This window comes from Sparus aurata, chromosome 6, assembly GCF_900880675.1.
Source record: "Sparus aurata chromosome 6, fSpaAur1.1, whole genome shotgun sequence".
Classification (NCBI taxonomy): domain Eukaryota; kingdom Metazoa; phylum Chordata; class Actinopteri; order Spariformes; family Sparidae; genus Sparus; species Sparus aurata.
In genome coordinates this window covers 16891748-16911685 of record NC_044192.1, presented here as the reverse complement: position 1 = coordinate 16911685, position 19938 = coordinate 16891748, and the positions used below count along the sequence as shown (strand labels likewise).

At 40.5% G+C, this 19938-nt stretch overlaps 2 protein-coding genes across 3 annotated transcripts in view; both read right to left on the bottom strand.

Moving 5' to 3' along the window:
- Positions 1-10732, bottom strand: part of trim62.1 (tripartite motif containing 62, tandem duplicate 1) — a 46886-nt gene extending 36154 nt beyond the window's left edge. For both annotated transcript variants that reach the window (XM_030420849.1, XM_030420850.1), the window contains exons 1-2: positions 10620-10732; positions 8408-8966 (exon numbers count right to left, since the gene is read on the bottom strand). In XM_030420849.1, the coding sequence (XP_030276709.1) occupies positions 8408-8815 (408 nt within the window). In that variant the 5' untranslated portion in view covers positions 8816-8966; positions 10620-10732. The remainder of the gene's footprint in view (positions 1-8407; positions 8967-10619) is intronic.
- A 2019-nt stretch (positions 10733-12751) lies between these two features.
- Positions 12752-19680, bottom strand: tnfrsf1b (tumor necrosis factor receptor superfamily, member 1B). Its single transcript, XM_030420224.1, has 9 exons — positions 19539-19680; positions 17977-18082; positions 15736-15861; positions 15476-15634; positions 14687-14780; positions 14332-14609; positions 14133-14219; positions 13901-13956; positions 12752-13816 (listed from the first exon to the last, which is right to left on the bottom strand). The coding sequence occupies exons 1-9, from the start codon at positions 19587-19589 to the stop codon at positions 13286-13288; spliced, it is 1488 nt and encodes a 495-aa protein (XP_030276084.1). The 5' UTR covers positions 19590-19680; the 3' UTR covers positions 12752-13285.
- Between the last annotated feature and the right edge of the window lie 258 nt (positions 19681-19938).

The following is a 19938-nucleotide window of genomic DNA, read 5'->3' as shown; positions in this document are numbered from 1 at the left end:
GTGAATGTTTGCCAGATGTGTGTGCGTCAGCCTGCAATGGGTCAGGTGCCGGATGTGTTTGTGCATTACAGATCTGGCCGCAGTAGTGTTCACGTGTTGGGAAAGGATGCAAATCAGCAGGAGGTAAAGCTCTCAACACAGCATCAAGACTCAGAGCCTGAGGTCAGCGGAGTGACATGCCAGGCTAAGGAGATTACAGCCAACCACACACCAACCAAGTACTGGCCTCATCACTGGACCACAAAACACTGTCAACACAGAGTTAAGGCGTTGGTGCCATGACTTAACAAGTGTGTTTATCTGAATCCTTCGGGAATCTAATTTGATTGAGAATATCAAATGCGTTGTAACAAGCCAAGGCCATGATGCCAAACTATAGGTTTTCAGAACAGTGGTTCAAAAACCAATGGGTGATGTTTTACATTTAGGGTAAGTCTTTACTGTAGATGTTTAAATTTGATTTGTCATCCTTCAAGCTCTGATTGTGAAACACACTCATAGACAAGTCTGTGCTTACTGAATACAAATGGGTTAACTACAACACAAAGGGGATGAAGATATGTCTGCGTCATCCTGCTCATTTTACGAGCAATGAGGTGAGAGGATGATGTAACCTCAGCACAAATACTGCTGGAAAGATGGATAGTAATGGTGAACCATTTTTACACATACCTGAGAATGGATTTTTGTCTTTACCAAGAACAAAATCATAAGCCTGTCACCAGAATTAAGTCTGGCAATGGACACGCAAAGGAAACCATGGATACGTTGAAACTTCAGGTTTGATGTGTTGAAACTTTATATGTCTTAAAAGCTGCTGTTAAAGGAATTACGTAGGTTTATATTCCAACAGTTATCACTGTTATTAAGTGTTTGGTCAGTAACTCATGTTTCTCCTCCTCCTCATGCAGTTAAAGAGTTAATAAATGTTCCGGTATCCCTGCCCACTTTATCCAATCAGGACAGAGAACTCAAGAAAGAGGTGGCCATGTCTACCAATTTAAGTGATCCTCTAGCAGCTTCTACTACAAAAACAGGCCAAGCTTTGAAAAATATGTGAAGAAAAGAGAAAGGAAAAGAGCTGCCTCAAAAAAAAAAAGAAGAAGAAGAAAGGAGTCGTGTAAGTGTGGTGATGTAAAGGGGAGGATTAGGACATAAAGTTAGCTGAAACAACAACTCTTACAGATGCTTTCAGTTCTATTTTCAATTTTACTTTGTGACAACGTTGTTGTGTGGTTAGGTTTAGGCACAAACAACACTTGCTTAGGGATGGGATAGGATCCTTTTTAATTTTTTGGGGGGCCATTAACACAAGGTGTCCCTAAGAAAATCCAGTGGTCTCACACTTACAAATGTTGACCCACTGTCTCGAATGGGTGTCTCTGGCTTGACAGCCATCTGGCCTGGCTATAATGACATCACCATCCCCGGGAGACTGGGCTACGAAATCAGGATTGCAAATATTGCCGATTTTAAACACATTCTGCTCCCCCTCTTCGTGAACTCCTCTTACAGAGCCACACAAATGATGAGTTGTATCACGCAGGCCAATGAGAGAGCAACATATGGAGACACAGAAGCAGAAACAGTCCCAAATCCTATGTGCCAACGTGTTAAACAATTTAACAATCGAACACAAAAAGGCCAAGCTTTGGCTCTCGACCTAGCAAATCCTTTCCCCCTCATCTACAAACTTTCCCACCCTACAAAAACTCTTCAGGTTCATTTTAAAGAGGCCATGGAGCTGGCAGGGGTAGTCACAACACTGGAGCTAATTGCTGCTGCACTTACACATCCTCACCATGTTGTTTTGGCACTTTAGTAAAGCATTGTTGAGCCTTATGCTAAAAGTGAAGTTGGTGCCTGCGGGCGCAGCTCTCACACACTTGTTTGTACACAGCTCCTGTCTGCTCACTGGAAAGTAAAGAGATGTTAGAGTTGACTAATAGCAGTATTTCTTATACAGGCTCTGTCTTACAACTAATTGTAGACTAAAATTTTAAAGTGACAGAAGACACATTCCTAACAAAATTTACTTTGTGATCTCAAACCATCACAACAGCTTCTGCGGTCTTGTTTGGATGTTTGTGTTTGTCTTGTAAGGAAGGGATGTTAAGGAACAAACCACCACACTTGTAGATTTGAAAAGGCCAGTATGCCGAGCTCATCATGGGACACGGTTGTTCCGATGGGGCCTCTGTGTACTCGTGCTCTCTTTCAGTATTGTAGATCTGGGAAGCCTCCAAAGCTCCTGCCAGAATACAAAATGCCAGATCGCAGCACTGAAAAGAGCTCCAAGCAGAGGGACAAGCGGGTATCCAAGAAAAGAGAAACCATCTTGTGCTGGGCCTAATTACTTCTGCTCCAAGATGACACAGTTTTGACCTTTCTCTGGCTTCCAGTGCAGAGCCTGATTGGAAATCAAGGACAGCACTGATGTCTTCAGTGCTGCTAATTATATTTAATGCAGAACACAGAAGAACATCTGTAGCTCTATACTCCCCACTAACTCACTATGTTTACAGGTAATCACATAATTAATTATACACTATATTGCCAAAAGTATTCACTCACCCATCCAAATAATTGAAATCAGGTGTTCCAATCACTTTCATGGCCACAGGTGTATAAAAGCAAGCACCTTGGCATGCAGACTGTTTCTACAAACATTTAGGAAAGAATGGGTCGCTCTCAGGAGCTCAGTGAATTCCATCATGGTACTGTGATAGGATGCCACCAGTGCAACGAGTCCAGTCGTGAAATTTCCTTGCTCCTAAATATTCCACAATCAACTGTCAGTGGTGTAGTGTAGTAGTGAGCGGATGCTGAGGTCCATAGTGCGCAGAGGTCACCAACTTTCTGCAGAGTCAATCACTCCAGACCTTTCAAACTTCATGTGGCCTTCAGATCAGCTCAAGAACAGTGCATAGAGAGCTTCATGGAATGGGTTTCCATGGCCTAGCAGCTGCATCCAAGCCTTACATCAGCAAATGCAATGCAAAGCGTCGGATGCAGTGGTGTAAAGCACGCCACCACTGGACTCTAGAGCAGTGGAGACGCGTTTTCTGGAGTGACGAATCGCGCTTCTCTATCCGGCAATCTGATGGACGAGTTTGGGTTTGCCGGTTGCCAAGAGAACGGTACTTGTCTGACTGCATTGTGCCAAGTGTTAAGTTTGGTGGAGGGGGGGATTATGGTGTGGGGTTGTTTTTCAGAAGCTGGACTTGGCCCCTTAGTTGCAGTGAAAGGAACTCTGAATGCTTCAGCATACCAAGAGATGTTGGACAACTCCATGCTCCCAACTTTGTGGGAAAAGTTTGGGGATGGCTCCTTCCTGTTCCAATGACTGTGCACCAGTGCACAAAGCAAGGTCCATAAAGACATAGATGAGAGAGATGGTGTGGATGAACTTGACTGGCCTGCACAGAGTCCTGACCTCAACCCCATAGAACACCTTTGAGATGAATTAGAGCGGAGACTGAGAGCCGTCCAACATCAGTGTGTGACCTCACAAATGCGCTTCTGGAAGAATAGTCAAAAATTCCCATAAACACACTCCTAAACCTTGTGTGGAAAGCCCTCCCAGAAGAGTTGAAGCTGTTATAGCAGCAAAGGCTGGACCGACCCTTTGGATTAAGAATGGGATGTCACTTAAGTTCATATGTGAGTCAAGGCAGGTGAGTGAATACTTTTGGCAATATAGGGTATTTATTGTAAGTCCTCTTATATCTAATGCTTTAATTCTTAACGCACTACTCACAACCACCTCAGTTAAGGTAACTGGTTTTAAGCAATTAAAGCATTGAGGAGTCTTTCTCTAAAGAATAATCATATTCAAAAGCAAGACTTATTAATGTCCGTTTGTTTGTTGGTTGGTTGGTCTGTCAGCAGGTTAAACTACTGGACTGATTTCCATGAGACTTGGATGGATAATGGGTCTCAGCACAAAATAGACTCCATAAACCTTTAGTGCAGATCCAGATAACGGGACAGTAATAATAATACATAATAGTGTATCAATCTTGATGAAATCTGTCATATTTTGATGGTTGGCATCTATGAGAGAGTACAATTTGATTTAGATCCTATATCTGGTGAGCTTAGGTTATGGTTAAGCATTTAGACTTTGGATACCATCAAGTTTGGTATTGATTACACTTGACTTAATTAAAAAGGGACTGTTGGACCTTGGTGGAGATATGCGCTCTACTGAGTGCCATACTAGTTTACCGAGGACGTCTAAACAAGAATTTGTTACCATTGTCAGAACAACAAAATGAAGGAATACTATAGCAAACAAACAACAGGATAAGACAGCCGAAAAAGATAGAAAGCACTTCAAATGATAATATACAAATAAACAAAAGAAATATATATTATAGAGTAAGTAAGGTTCTGTGTGATGGTTGGGACATGCTTTATGTACTGGACATTGTGTGCAAAGATGCTGATAAGTCCAGTGCAATCAGTTTGGATAAAAAAGCAACCTCGGTATCTGTCTTAATCCATCTTAACTTGAGTGTACATGAAAGCTGCAGGAAAAACTATCAGTGTAACAATTGTTGTTATTGTCAGTCAGACAACAATCTGTACAGTTGCCAAACTTTTGTTAGAGCTTTACGGATATACTTGTCAGCAAATATTGGTTGATCACAGTAACATCGGCATTGTCATTTGTTGTCTGATATGTGCCGTCATGAATAGTTTTTTTTCTGTTTACGGAACATGGTGCAAAAAAAGATGACTGGGGTCATTATAATTGTTAAATTTCCAGTAAAGCTTACAAGTGTTTTGTGTGTTATTGGCCAATATACTGATATTCCTAATACTTCCCAAAATTGGCATTGGCTCCAAGAATCGAGTATTGGTTGTGCTCTCATCTCTTCGACAATCGTTGCAATTTTTCTGGCTCTGGCACAGAAAGATAATTCTCAGCTCCTAGTGCACCTGCTCATAGAGCTCACAAAGGCTTAGTTGTATTTCTGGCAGGTGTCTATCAGCACAACACCAGACCCACTTCAATCTCTGAAAAATCAGAGGGGCCCTCAGCTTCTGGAAATCTATAAACAGGCAAATGTTTGGCCAATACAACCTTAAATCTAAAGCGATAAATAAGGATGTAATAAATATATTTTCACAGTATTTATTTGTAGAACAACTTTAAGCAATGATGACCTTTTTATGGAGAAGTGCATCACATTTGCTTTTTTGAGTTCTGAAGTTTGACTTCTGGCCTGGACTGTCGGCTGTTCGGTTGACTGGGCTTCAGATTAAATGTCATTGGCTGCTGTAGATATTATCAGTTTAAATATGTGGATCACTGGCTGAAAATTATGGCGTGAGTACATTAAGCCATTCATGGTGTCACTGAAGAAATATATTACAAAAACAAATATTTTTCATTGATTGTGTTTCATCACTTCTGTCAGGTGTAGTTTATAATTCAGCTGCAGTCTGCACATAAACCTGCTCATTGATTCAGAGCACTGAGGGCAAAATGAGCTTGACAGCATCAAAGATATACTTTCAGAGGAGTGTAAGAGGTCAATGTAATGAATAGTCAAAGGCAGAGGCCAACTTATTGATACAGTCTCTGGCACAGAGCGATGGCAAAGACTATGCATAATAGACATAGGCATAACATTCAAGGTTATAGAGTCTGTCATATTTTAGAAATGTGGACATAAAGCGAAGATTTTAAATAAGAAACTCAAAGTTCTGAATCACAAAACCTCACTGATTATTTTAGGGTGACACCCACTGTGGACTGAGCTATAAACCCTAAAATGCTAGCTAACTGAGTGTTAACCATCAACACTTTGCCCTGTTTCTTATCAGAGAGTTAATCTTGCCGTCTGCCAAGAAAACATGAAACCACATTTTTTCATGTTACAGATTTAAATATCCTTATCGGTAACCACAAGCTCAACAAGTGAGACAGACTACATGAAATAAGACTGGAATGCCTTTCCTTGCATACTGGAGCAAAGAAGGAAAGGGATTAGGAGCTTTGTTTCACAGTTATTGGATTTTGGCTCCGTGGGAAATGAATTATCCAAACAGTGAGGGGAAAGAAAATACTGAACCCTTAATGTGGAAACACACATGACACATGAACATATGCTTGGTAAGGAAGCTCACATCTTCAAAGTCACTGTCATGAAACATATCCTTGATCTAAACTTTTTAGGTTCTAACACTTTACAACTTGTGCACTGACACTGCCTTACTTGCAGAGTCCTTCACTAAGACAAGCCACAATTCATCCATAATACTATCTATATCCATCCATTTATCCATAATCTAACATAACATTACGCATGTAATGAATGCTTGTTCTAGCACTTCTAGCAACACTGTAGCTCCCCAAGGTTGTGCTCCTTTCACACTGTACACCCATGCCTGCACTCCCACAAACCAAGAGAACTCTGTAGTGAAGTAGGCGGACGACACCACCATCATCAGCCACATTACAAGCAACGATGAGATGAAAACCAAAAAACTTAGGGGTGGGAATCTCACAATTCGATTCGATTCTGATTCTGAGGTCAACGATTCAATTCTAAACCGATTATCGATGCATCTCGATGCAACCATTTTTTGTGTACATTTCCATTCATGATTTTTAAAATAATAATAACAATTAAATCTGAGTTTGCCACCCAGAGTTTACTAATCACTTCCTACTATTGTGATGATCATTAAAAAAAATCAACAGATTAATTACCTTCTCTAATATTTTATCAAAGAAAAGGCTTTTCTTTGTCACAAATAGATCTTTCAATGAACACAGAATCCTTCTGTTACAGGCAATGAGCATATCCCTAAGAGAAAAACAGTATACTATAGCCTATATATATATATAAAAAAAAAAGTTTTCAATGCAATAATCAACGCAGCTTGCATTTGAACACATTAGGGACCTATTTATCAGCTCTCATACTAAAACATGGCTACTTAACTACCCACCTTCGTCAAAGTGTCCAAAGCTTCTGTTTTAGTTTCACTGTAGAGCGTCGGTATGGCTGTGTCAGTGAAGCAACGCCAAGATGGTATTTTGTATTTTGGCTCTAGAGTGAACACCATCGTCCGAGAACCCATGTTATCCACAACTGAATACGGTCTTAAATCCAATGCAATAAAAGAAGTCTGTGCCGGTCTTATGGGCTTGGTGCTAGCCATTGCAGCCATTTTGTCGCCACTCAAACATAAACAACTCGCACATGTGTGTTCGGTGTGCATGCGTGTACAGCAGAGAATCAGCAGGCGTTTTCTGTAGCGCTCCGCAGAAGGTGAACTGAATGGTGCAGCGAGCGAACTAATTTCAGTTTTAAAATTCCGATTATTAACGTAACTGCATCGAGATATAATCATTCTAGAGAGAATCAAAGAATCAAACATTTTTCCCACCCCTAAAGGAGCTGATGAGCAGTTGATTTTAGAAAAAAGGAGGCAAAGAGAAACACTCCTGTCTAAATCAGTGAAGCTGAGGTGGAGCAGGTGAACAGTTTGTTCATTACACATCACAACCCTGATTAAACAAAAACACAAAAAACACTCTAACTCCTATGGAAACATAAGAAGGCTAAATTTCAGCTTTTACAGAGGAGTAACAGACAGCATCCTGACTGGAAACATCACAAACTGGCATTAGTCATGCACAGCCCAGGTCAGGAAGGCTCTATAGTGGGTGAAGTGAGATGTCTGCAAGGAACCCAAAGGATACTAAAAGACAACAGCCACCACAGCCAGTCTTTTTACCCTGCTGCAATCTGGCAAAAGATACAGAAGTATCCACTGCCGTACCACTTTACTACAGAGCAGCTCCAGCCGTTCCACTTTTCCATACTTTGATGTGATAAAAGACATGTTAGGTCATGTTAATCAGAGTACACACGGCTGTATGTGAAAAGTGGAATAATAATTCTCTCATTAGCAATGTTTACAGCTTAGTAGGAATACTGTCTTTTTTAAATAGGTGCAAAAACCTGACTATTTTTTAATGTAAACAGTCAGCTTTGTATTTGTTGTTGTTATGAAAAGCAGGTTGGACATCTGTTTCTGTCTAAAAACCCTTTACTTTAGGGAGGAATAATACCTTACTGAACTCACAGATGAGACAGGTAATGTGGGCATCAGAGACGGAAAAAAAAATCTGATACATTTCAGTCCTTAGCACCTACTGTACTGAGAGTACTCATGAGCAAAGCACTATATCCCAAAACTGCTTGAGTGAAGCTGCACTGTGGTAGCAGAGGACTGAGGCTGAACCGTCTGGGCAGCTCCCACGGGGTGAATGAGTGCAACTGCCTGAATGTGGCACATAGTGGTGATGGTTTTTAAGAAAATGTCAGCCTCTACCTTGTTAATGAGCTGTCAGAGTGTGTGTGTGTGCGCTATAGCTGACCTGTATCTCCTCGTAAGCCTCGTCAATAGTGGTTACTTGGTGCTGCTCGTGTAGTGCCGGCTCGTCGCAAAAGAAGCACACCAGACTCTTGTCGGTGAGGCAGAAGAGCTTGACCTTCTCGTGGTCCTTGCAGGGGTAGGAGCTCCTCTGGGCGTTGAGGATGGCGTCTAGCGGGAAGGCCGAGTAGCGCTCCACAATGTTGGACAACTTGAGACTAGGCGAGAGGAGAGGGTCGGTGAAGGTCCTCCGGCACTCAGGGCAGTCCCTCGTTCCGTGAGGCTCCTGCCTGCTCCAGTGCTCGGTGATGCACTTTCTGCAGAAGTAGTGCTCGCAGCCAAAGCTGACGGGGTCCTGGTAGATACTGAGGCAGATTGAACAGAGGAGCTCGTCCTTCAGACAGCAAGCCATTTGCAAACACGGAGACTGAGCGGCATCTAAGAGGGCAATTCACTGAAGCGGAGTATAATCAGTTTAATTTTCAAGTAAGTGGTTCACTTTCTCCATGTGGGAGTTGACTGACAAGATCTTCAGGAATCTTAGGATTTCAGCTTGAATATCTCTGTTGAAATAAGACAGAAAAAAAAAACAGATTCCATGAATATTTCATTATGCACCAAGTGAATGATCTCATACATAAATAACAAAGAAATGATTAACAGGAGTAGATTACACAACGATTAAACACTAACAAAACAGACTTCAATGAGTTATAATTAACTTTCAATTTTGTGTATAGAGATTTCACTGGACGTTAATACTGGCTATACTTGGTTTATACGTAGGGTTTTAACAATTAGTTAAATAGATTTTTTTTGTTCTCTCAGCAACCATTGATTGAACCATTTGATTAATAACCAATTAAGACATAACTGTTTCACACATTTTTAAGTGAATATTTGCTTTCTTAGTCTTTGTGATGGTATATTGACTACCTCTGGGTTTTGGACAGTCAGTGAAGCAATAATATTAATCTTAAAAGAGGCACTATTTGGTTTTTGGAGAAGAAATTCAACCTTCTATATTTTATATATTTACAATATGAATGAGGTTATAATACAAATTCAGAAATATAATTTTTTTCCATTAATAAATAACGAAAGCTGTTCTCAGAGGAAAATAAGGTCCCCAGAACAATGTTTGAAGAAGGTGGCAGATATAAACAAACAGTTTATTATGTTAACAAGATTGTTGAGGCATAAAAAATTAATAATAATAATAATAGTCAATATAGATCTTTCTTTTCTGGTTAACGTTCCATCCCCAAAAAGATGTCGCCTTGGATTCTGGAATAATTTGACATTTTTCACAACTTTCTGACATATCAATTGTTAACATGTTCTGGTTAATTTCATATATAATGAAAACAGTACAATTTGAAAGCACTTTTACACACAAAGTAGCCTACATAAGTGTTCACATCCGCATCCTCGTCGGGCATTATCCCTTACTTAAAAACCAGCACTATGATATGATGATAGGAGACATAACCTGTGACATTTCCTCAGTTGCTCTTACAACCTTTATTCTTCATCAATAAAACCTCGACTCTTTTTAAAATGTTATCATTTAGCTTTTCTTTTTTTTTTTTTTTTTACATGAGAAAAGATTCAGCCTAGTTTCGTTTTCCCCTCACCTGTGGAAACACCTCAACACTTGGGCTGCTTTTATCAAAAACACTTCCCCTCCACCTCCTAAAATCACTTCCCCCTCTCATTGTAGAGGGCTTGATGGTTTACATAGCCAACTGTTAGCACCAACCGACAGGCAAACAGGGAAACACCTGCAGCGGTATTATCTCCGCCGCTGTCTTCCTCCTACCCCGGTGTGGAGGAGCTTCCTTTTAAATTCCCCCTTCTAAAGAGGGGTTCAACAGCCTGGACTGGAGTTATTCAAATTCGTGCCATCTACCAAAAACTGTCGAGCCAACGTCTGAGCTGTAATTTAGCGTAAATGCTATTTAATTGGCTTCCTCTACCTTGCGTGTAAGCTGGATTTGTAAACATAACCGACCAGGACCACGACACCACCAACCACAGAGGGAGGATGAGAGGGGGGCAGAGACGCAGAAAAAAAGAGGCGAAACACTCATTTTAAAAGCTACATATCTTAAAAGCTGGCTTCTGGGAAAGTGTGAAAGAGATGTGGGTGTCTGAATTTGACAATTCCCCAAACGGAGGAAGTGATAGAGATAGATATAAAAGCCTCAACTCACCAGCCTCCGTAGCGACTTCAGCGGCTCCAATTCAAGTGTCTTTCAGGAAGGAAGGTAACACACAGCGGCAACAGACGCTACCAACTGTGTTAAGAGACAGGGGGTGCTAGCGATAGTATTTACATAAATAACTACATTGCTTCGATGAATTCGTTATGAAAACGAATAGAAGTTCATATATATCTAATTTGGGAATTGAGGTGATTTGATGAGTGAATTCAATCCTGAAAAAAACGTAAAAATATCAAGTTGGATCCCACTCTGATAATGGAGTGGCTTAGTGTGGCTTCTCTCCCCTCCTTCTCCCGGTTAGCATCGCAGCTTAGCTACCTTGAATTTTACAACCAATAAACCCACTGAAATATGACAAAAGCAACTGAATACGTGTAGTATACTGTTTTTGTCTTGTTTTTTACTTAAAAACAAAATAAGTGTAAGCGCTGACCAAAATGGACTGCGAGTGTTCAATCAGCCGAGAAAAAGAGGAGCTCCAACAGGCTGCAGTGTCCGCACTCAACCAGCAGGGGACAGCAGCGTCCGCAGAAAACACCATGCTCTCTCCAGGGGTCCGTTTCACAAAGCAGGTTTAGTGAAAACTCTGAGTCTGTTAACCCTGAAATGAGGGAAACTCAGAGTTTTCCGTTTCACAAAGGGAGGTAACTCAAACCTGAGAAAGAGGGGTAACTCTAGCCTGTTTCACAGAGAGAGGAAACTTAAGCTCTCGGTCAGTTACCATGGTAACATACTCTGAACCTAACCTGGTCGGGACCAGGTTTTTCTAAACAAACCTCGAGTTTCTCTCTGTCTCCGCCCTCTTTCAGCCACACACGGTATTTGATTTCCTCATTCATTCAGTCAGCAGGCGAGTTTTGGCGTAGTATAGTTCTGCCGTCGTGTTTTTTGAGAAAATCATTGCAAAAGTCAGTAGGCCTACATTAGAAGTTATATTAGGTGGCGACAATTTTCACTACCATGGCATGTCCTTTTGATAATGATCCCGTGATGAAGGTGCAGCACTACTGCATAGAGAGTTAAATATTCGTCGGGAGATGATTATCAGTTCTTGCATTTCCAGACAATTATCTTTTTGTACCGTTTCACGTCACAGTCGATCATTTACATACACAACCTGTTCCGTCCTTACATTTCCAACATTACCAACCGAAGTCATGCTCTCACTTCCCAGCAAATATTGTGTGTTGCGCTGCGTTTTTTTTGCAAATGGGAGTTTTTCATACAACGTCGGAGATGCAGAGCACTTGAGCAAGGCAACTGTATGCAGATCGGTCAGAAAAGTGTGCCTCGCCCTGAAACGGCTAAGTAGCCGTTTCAGGGCGAGGCACACTTTTCAAAATGATAAAGATGGGTAGTACTACCCATCTTTATCATTTTTTTATCACGGGCCACCACCCGTTTTACGGGCATCTGCTTTCTTTCTGTTGGCTGAGTAGAAGTCTGTGTTAGTTTGAATAGGCTTAATTATTTAACAGAACATGATATAGATGAGAAGACATTTATGTGTGTGAAAACAGCATTATGTTGGTGATAAAACAACTGTACAGTCAAACAGCCACTTAATATTTACTTTACAATGTAAAACATGATCAAAATGAGGTACCCCCATGAGATTATGCCGAGGTTTTACCTGTTTGAACAATGTTTTTATGTTTCATCTTAAGATGCTGCCAAGTGCGCTTCTCCCCCGCAGGATTGCACCTAAATGAAATAAATTAATAGGCTACCACTCAAGCAGTTTCCCCCTGTAATATTATTGTGATTGCAAAGGACTACATTTAAACTTACACATTGCCCCGAGCAGCAATGTTCTCCCATGCTGTCTCCCTCTCTTTTGCTGCTGCAGCGGTGTTACACATCCTTTAAAGCTTATAAATAAATGCTGGCCCTTTTATAACAACATGTTATATAAATCAAGAACAAAAATTGGAGATTTGACATGTATGGGCAGTGTTGTATTACTGTGTTAAAATGTTACTTTGGTAAAACTGAAAGTCACCCATACAAATAATACAAAACTTGAGTAAAAGTCCAAAAGTATCTGATATTAACTGTACTTAAGTATCAAAAGTAATTTTTCTAGCAATGAATGTAATTAATCAAAAGTACAAGTAAAAGTAAATCAAACATTTATTTACATCTATGTACAGAATGTATACTAGGGCTCAAATAATTATCGACCGTATAAGATCCAATATTGAGCATTTTTCTGTTTTAGTTTTTTAAATCAGATTTCTGATCAACTTAATGTAAAAATGTTCATCTTTGGCTCTGATGGTAATCTGCAAAGTAACTTCTAACAAAAGTTATCAAATGAATGAAGTTGCGTAAAAGTACAATATTTGCCGTGGAAGTATACAGTTGCAGAGTAGTCCCTCAAAAGTGTACATGAGTAAAGTACTGCATCATAATTTATGTCTTTAATTTGCAACAGGTTGTACTTGCTCCACATGACTAAAGGAAAGGCAATATTCACATCTTTATTTACAGCACTATATATACATATAAACACACAAAGAGCCAGTTAATGACTTTTCATATGGAAAACTAAAGGTTTAAGTCTGTTTCCTTTACCTACATGTGCATCTACTGGCCTGTCAGATTGTTGTCAAAAACAAATGTTTTCGTCAGTCTTTCATGCAGGTCACTCTTCATGAACTGTAACTGTCACTTTCCTGCACTGATGTCAGTGATTGTTTGCCAGCTTCTTGCTGAGGGATGCTAAAGAACTGCTCTTCCTCTCCAAAGGGGAGCTTAGAGTCTACCTGCATCAAGTCTGTGGGCGTGACGGGAGTTGTCCCGTTGGTCCCGTTTCCTATGTGGATATTGATGTTGACATTGAACTGGGGACTGGTGGTCGGGGGGTTGATGATCTGTGGGCTGGTGGGCTGAGAGGAGTACTGTGTGGGGATGCTGATCTGGGGAGTAACAGGATCGATGTTTGAAAGTAACGGCATGGGCTCAGACAGAGCACAATGTGGATCGTGAAGAGCTGCGGTAGACTGCAAAGGGCCGATGGAATCATAGCTGCTGCTGCCGTCTGTTCTCGTCGAAGCTTCAGTATTGCTACTGGACTGACTCTGGTCACTGCAGGCTTCCCCTTTCACCAGCAGACAATGCTGTTCTGGGGAGGTTTCCGTGAATGAAGTCAGCTGTGCTTGCCCAAAATAACCTGGATTGATCTGCAGTATAAAGATATGTAAAGGTTTATTCTTTACTCTCTGTATGGCCACAGTTATATTCAAAGGAATTCAAAGATCACTCACTTTAACACCAGTATCACAATTTCCATTTGCATCAACTTTAGGGAATTCTGCACCGTCTGGGCAAAAAAGCAGAGTGTACCGTAAGCAAGATTGTGATAGCGATCATTATGTTTCAACATCATATCATTCTAGATTTCAAGTTGAAAATAGATACAGTATCAAATGCATACCATCAGAGCTTTTCTACAAAACAAGAACATGATTAATGCAATTTATTTCAGCATACAGTTACCTTTAATCCAGTGTTTTTTACAGCGGAACAGCAGAATGATGGCAATGCAAATTAGCATAACTCCAATGGCAGGAGAAAGGACTGCAGCTAACAGAGAAAAAACAACACAGACGGCAAAAGAGAAAAATGTTGAGACACTGATCAGACTTCACAGCTTTCTCATAATGACTGCTTCGAAACACCCAATCAGTTACCGTACCAACTGTTTTGGCAGATGCCGTGCTTGGTGGTGGGCTTTTTGTAGTCTGGTTGAACCCTGCCTCTGAAACAGAGGTGCTGATAGACGGTGTGGAGTTTGTCGGCCCGCGTAGAGTCTTTGAGTATGAGACTGTACTCATCACTGTACTTGCAGTTGTGGAAGCATTCTTAGTATGAATGTCTTTTGGATAGGTTTTGGGCAGTGTGTCGGTTCCTATGGCCTCACACACGTTGTCTGAGGTAGCATTACCTTTTCTGGTAACAACCCTCCCATTACAGCTGGAAAGAAACAGGAAGAAGTCAAAGATCTGAGCACCCAAAACAGATGTGTACAGATGTTGCTGTCCTTTACTCACTCTGTATGAGGCCGACAGCTGTCCGTGTAGGAGACCGTATTAGAGAACGTCCCATCGGGACACCGCTCACAAACCACATTTTTGTTAGCCGTTCCTGAGAACAACACGCAAACATGCTGTCATTTACTGAAATATCACTACCACTCATGGAAACATGACAGAAATCAATTGAGCCGGAAGTTCTCATAATTTCAGGATGCGTCTTATTGGCAAAGCAACAAGTGTTTGAAAAATAACTGGCTAGAGCCTCTCACAGGGGTGAACGTCTATTTAGTGAAAAATGATCGTGGCAACAAAAAAGAAACACATTGTCAAAAGTAATGTTTTACTGTTGGTGGGATTTACACCAAACATACAGTATGAATATCTCATCTCTAGATGAGTGAGAATTTTTACACTGGTGATGTTACTACGTCATATATTCTTCATGTATCTGTCCAGACCAGAAATACATTTATATTACCTAATGTTGCCCCCCCGTGTGAGGTGAACAAGTGCAGAAAAAATATATTAATTTAAAGCAGAGTGAGACAATCAGAGTAAGCATTTACATGGTTATATGTGATAACAGTTTCCTACTGAATAGAAATCAAAGGGAAAAATCTTGGCAACATTTATATTTGAGTCCATTCTCACCAAGCTGCCATTCTGTTCTTGACATGTGATATTTGCAATAATTATAAGGGACCATCACCAAAAGAAGATGGCTCCTCTTTCAAAGGGTGTATCCTGAAGTTGTATTTTGGTTAAAAAATGAAACGGTGACTATTAAAAAAATAGGTGCTGTACCTTGTACAGATACTCCATAACCAGCAGGGCATGTCTTGTACTTGTTACAATCTCCACAGGACTGGCCAGTATATCCCATGTTGCAGTACCTCCCAGGCTGGCATCCACACTTGGACTTTGAGGTAGAAGTGCAGTTCTGTTCATACTGCTGACCTCTTTCTGGTTGAATGTAGAAAAAAAGGTTTTGCTTACAGTGATGTCATGTTAAAAGATAAAACAAAGCAAAAAATGAATAATAAATTTTTTGTGTAGCTACTGACGTGGTCTACATTTGATACAGGACAAGCAGTTTGGGGAGAAGTTCCAGCCCTCCAAGTACTGTCCCGTCGGACAGGTTTCACACACAGTATCGCTAGTTTCGGAGCATTGTTGTTTCACTCGCTTTCCTGTTATAATCATGAATGAATCCACATGTTAGTCATTTTAAATGCATTTATAACAGCACATGGGCATTGTGATTTCAAAATTTCTACTAATAGATGAAAACTTCAATGTCTCATATTGTAGAAAGTAAGATTAACTGTCTTTTGCAGGTCTAGGGGCTATACAGATACTGTTCGAGTATCAGCACACTCAGTCCACAGAGAAATGTTCACACTCCATATTTAGAAACACTGTCTTTTAATGAGATGTCAGAACTACACAGTCACCACCCTCAGCTGTGCCCCCAGCAAAGCCATGGCTGCATAAACACAGACAGACACTGCGACTGTGTAAAAACACAGTCCTTCTCAGGCTTATGACAGCTGACCAATCAGAGCAGACTCGGCTCTACAGGAGGTGACTCTTAAAGCGCCAGGCACTAAAATGAAGCGATCAGGCAGAGGGTGAATCGAGATGGAGCAGCAATAGACAGTATGAGAAATATAATGTGTTTTTTGAACATTAAAGCATGTGAACATTTACTAGTAGACATACTGAATGAAAATATGAACCTGAAAATGAGCATAATATGGGACCTTTAAAGATCAGAATCAAAATTAGGTCAAAGTTAATATTATCTGTAGTAATGTTATACCATGATAGTACTACGCGGTTATCATGGTTCGACTTGGTTTTTCTGGTTAACATGTATCACCACATCTTAACGCCTAGAGCATCGTTGTTCATCGCAGTTCATTTCATGTCTGGTGAGGCTGTAAGTCATGAAATGCAATGTCATCGAATACTTACTGATTTTTAATACTGCAATTATACGTGTTTGCTTTATTCAACTTGGCTGCTTGAGTGCAGTAAGAGATTATGGCGATAGAATTTAGTACACACATTTCACAGCTAAAAGTCCTTCACATGAACAACTTTCAAGTGCTCCCATTGACTGTATTAAATATGAGCAGAGCCTCCAGGTCTGCAAATTGAAGGCATCAGAGAAATTATTGAAATCTACATTATTTCTAATGGCCAGCAGGGGGCGACTCCACTGGTTTCAAAAATGAGTCTGATTGTGTGTAAGCTGATGAGAAGATGAGTCTACTTCTAACTTGATTCGTTACCTCAGTAAACGTTTTCCAAATTAGTTTATGCTCTTTGCCGTGGTGAAGTCTTCTTCACCAAAGCATGATGTTAATTTTTTTTTTATTACGGTCCCATTTAGATAAAATGGATGCAAATCATCATTTAGTCTTGTGTAAATCAGCAACCGCAACATGGACAACACCTCAGCACAGAAAGAGGCGTTTAAATTGGAGACTATCTCAACAAGTCTGGCCGTGTTGTGCAATTCTGTGTAAGGAGAGTTAGTCGGTTCTGTGGGCTCGCTAATATACAGGATTTATCTCCAGTAGAAAAGTTATCTTTTAAATTGACAGACACCACGTGTAATACATGGCACAAACCAATCCGTATCAAAGAAATCATCTGTCTCTGTCTATTCTACATATGTCTGAAATAGGCCGTGGTGGTCTACCGGACGGCTATATGATCGGCTCTCTATTGCTATAGAAGTAGGTTAGTTGACAGATGTGCAGTTTGAATGTTTTAACACAGAGAGAGCAATGCAGCAGCAGTTAGCATGCCTGGCTACCTAGCTTACCCATAACACTAACTACTGTTTTGGGAATTCAAAGGTGCAATATGTAGTTTTGGAGAAGAAATTTAAACCAGAAGAGAAAATCTTCATAAACGGAAATATTATTTTACCTTTTGTTTTTTGTTTTTTTAAATGTCCCTAAACAAACTAAATCAACTATTTTCTTTCAAGAACAGTTTTCGTATTAATATAAATTATTTTCAGGTTTGTATTATTACCTCATGATATAGTAAATGTTAAAATACTGAGTTTGAATTTCTTCTTCAAAACTACACATTTAAGTAGATTTCTCAGTCAAACGCTACAGTAGGTGCTGTTAATCTTCTCTCACACCTCCACACCCAAGCTTTTCGCAGCACGTTTCATTGATCTGTGTCTTTCATGTTTTATCTTACGCAGAGGCAGCTGTGTCTTTCTGTACAGAATGTAGTTTAATATTTGCATGGGTCTATGTGTTATTTAAGGAACTTACCAGGGGGGCATTTCTTGCAGCACAGGTCAGAATCATCTGTTACATACTCTGTTGTTTCGTTGCGGCACTTTCTTTCTGAGTCTGCATGATAGGGCTGAGAGCAGACCTGTGGGAAAGAGAGGTGAAACTTAAGAGCAACTCATCTTTGGCTGCTCAGATGAGGATACATAAAGTACATAAAAGTACTTTCTCGTAACTCTCTGACACACATGAGCTGCATTAAGACGAACCCAAATTTCAAGGTAAATTTAGTAATTTTGAAATTACTTATGTGGGAGATATTTTGAAGCCCACTTTTGTATCAGCCAGACGTTTTTCCCTGAAATGCACCTGTAAAACACAATCCTAGTCAACCAATGAACTCGAAGAAAGTCATTTTGAAGTCAACAGTTTAGTCAGAGAAGTTGACCAATGACTGCAAATTGTTCACGTGTTAAACAGGAGCTTAAAGTAGCACCAGACCACCCACACCTGCGCCCACCTTTTCCCGTCTGGTAATGCCGTTAGCCTGAGCTGAAGATAAACAGGCCGCCTTTGTTCTTAATGTATACAAGGTGCATTTCAACCTCCACAGTATTACTCCTTTCAAAATCCTCAGGTGTAATTCACTGCACACATGCATCAATTCAGTAGCTCATGTGCAACCTCTCTGACACATACAGTATAAATATCACACGTACAGCTACTAAAACCACAGAGTTGGTGTGATGAAGAGTCATTGCACAGTCGCTGACACACCTGTCCTGCGCACACGAGTTGGAAGTCTTTTACCACAATGCCCTCCAATGACAAGCAAAACTTAGAATATGCTGACAGCGGCAATGTAGTTCTCGTATTACAGGAAACAGAGGCGGCAACCTAGAAGCCTTCGTTTCAGAAGCGTACACTTCTTTTGTGGTGTGACCAACACAAGATGTGATGATAAAGACTAACCTTTGAAGCCCTGTGTTAATTTTCGCAGGGAAGTTTATTGAAGAGAACATTCTGTATTTTCTTCCTTCCCCTGGCTGCCTGCCTAGACTAACTCAACCTCTTTGACAGGAATGCACAGTGATAAAGGAAGGCTGCTGCATCATTTCATGACCGGGGCTCTTAACAATGGGACATTCAGTCTGAAAGTGCATCAGATGCCAAGCAACCGAAACCAAATATTCATACAGGTTCACCACACAACTGTCTGTTAATCTTTACAGTAAGACTTTACTGTACTGTAATGTGACATCGTCAGTCATTAGGTATTGATTCATAAAAGAAGAAAAAAATGAGAAAGGAGAAGACACGTGACAAAGTCAGCCTGACTAGAAACATGTTTAAGAGATTAAACGGATTTACATTTAGAGTTAAGACACAAAAATAACTTTACCCTGATTTTGAAAGTGTTCAACTTCACACTGCCTTGAATTAACCCTGAAAGAAATTTAAACTAACAATTCACTCTTTAAGAAGTATGTTGTTCAGTTGGTCGGTTGAATCAGGACGCTGGCTGATATCCAGCTTTTTACCGGATAAACGCTGCAAACATGCACAACAGACTTCCAGACACAAACACGCACAAAGCCTACCTTGGTAGTTTGGGTATTCAAGAGAACCAGCAGTACAAGTATGCCCTTCATTGCTTCCTTTAACCAAGTGAAAGAGTGTGGAGGATGCAGCTACCAGCGTGTGAACTGTACTGATCATTTTACAGAGGCGGGCCAGCAGTCGGTGCAAACAGGATCTATTTCCTTGAACTGATATGAGTGTTGAAGGAAGGAAACAAGGCAGGCAGGCAGGCATGCACTAACCTACATCTGCTGATCTTATGTGAAAATCTGTTATGAGGTGAGACAAAGTTTATAAAGGGTACTTCCACATGTCGATATCTAGCGTGCATATACCGAGCATGAAAATACAGCGAATTCATCATTTTAACCTACACCTGATTAGAGGGCCGATACAGTGCTTGTGAAAAGTTTTCACACC

Bases quoted from the DNA above. Each gene is read 5' to 3' on its own strand.
- tnfrsf1b (XM_030420224.1), bottom strand. From the start codon at position 19,589: ATGAAGGGCATACTTGTACTGCTGGTTCTCTTGAATACCCAAACTACC. The intron at 13,957-14,132 runs GTAACTGTATGC...TTTTTTGCCCAG, and splicing joins TAAAAAACACTGGATTAAAG to ACGGTGCAGAATTCCCTAAA. The intron at 13,817-13,900 runs GTGAGTGATCTT...TTTATACTGCAG, and splicing joins ATTGTGATACTGGTGTTAAA to ATCAATCCAGGTTATTTTGG.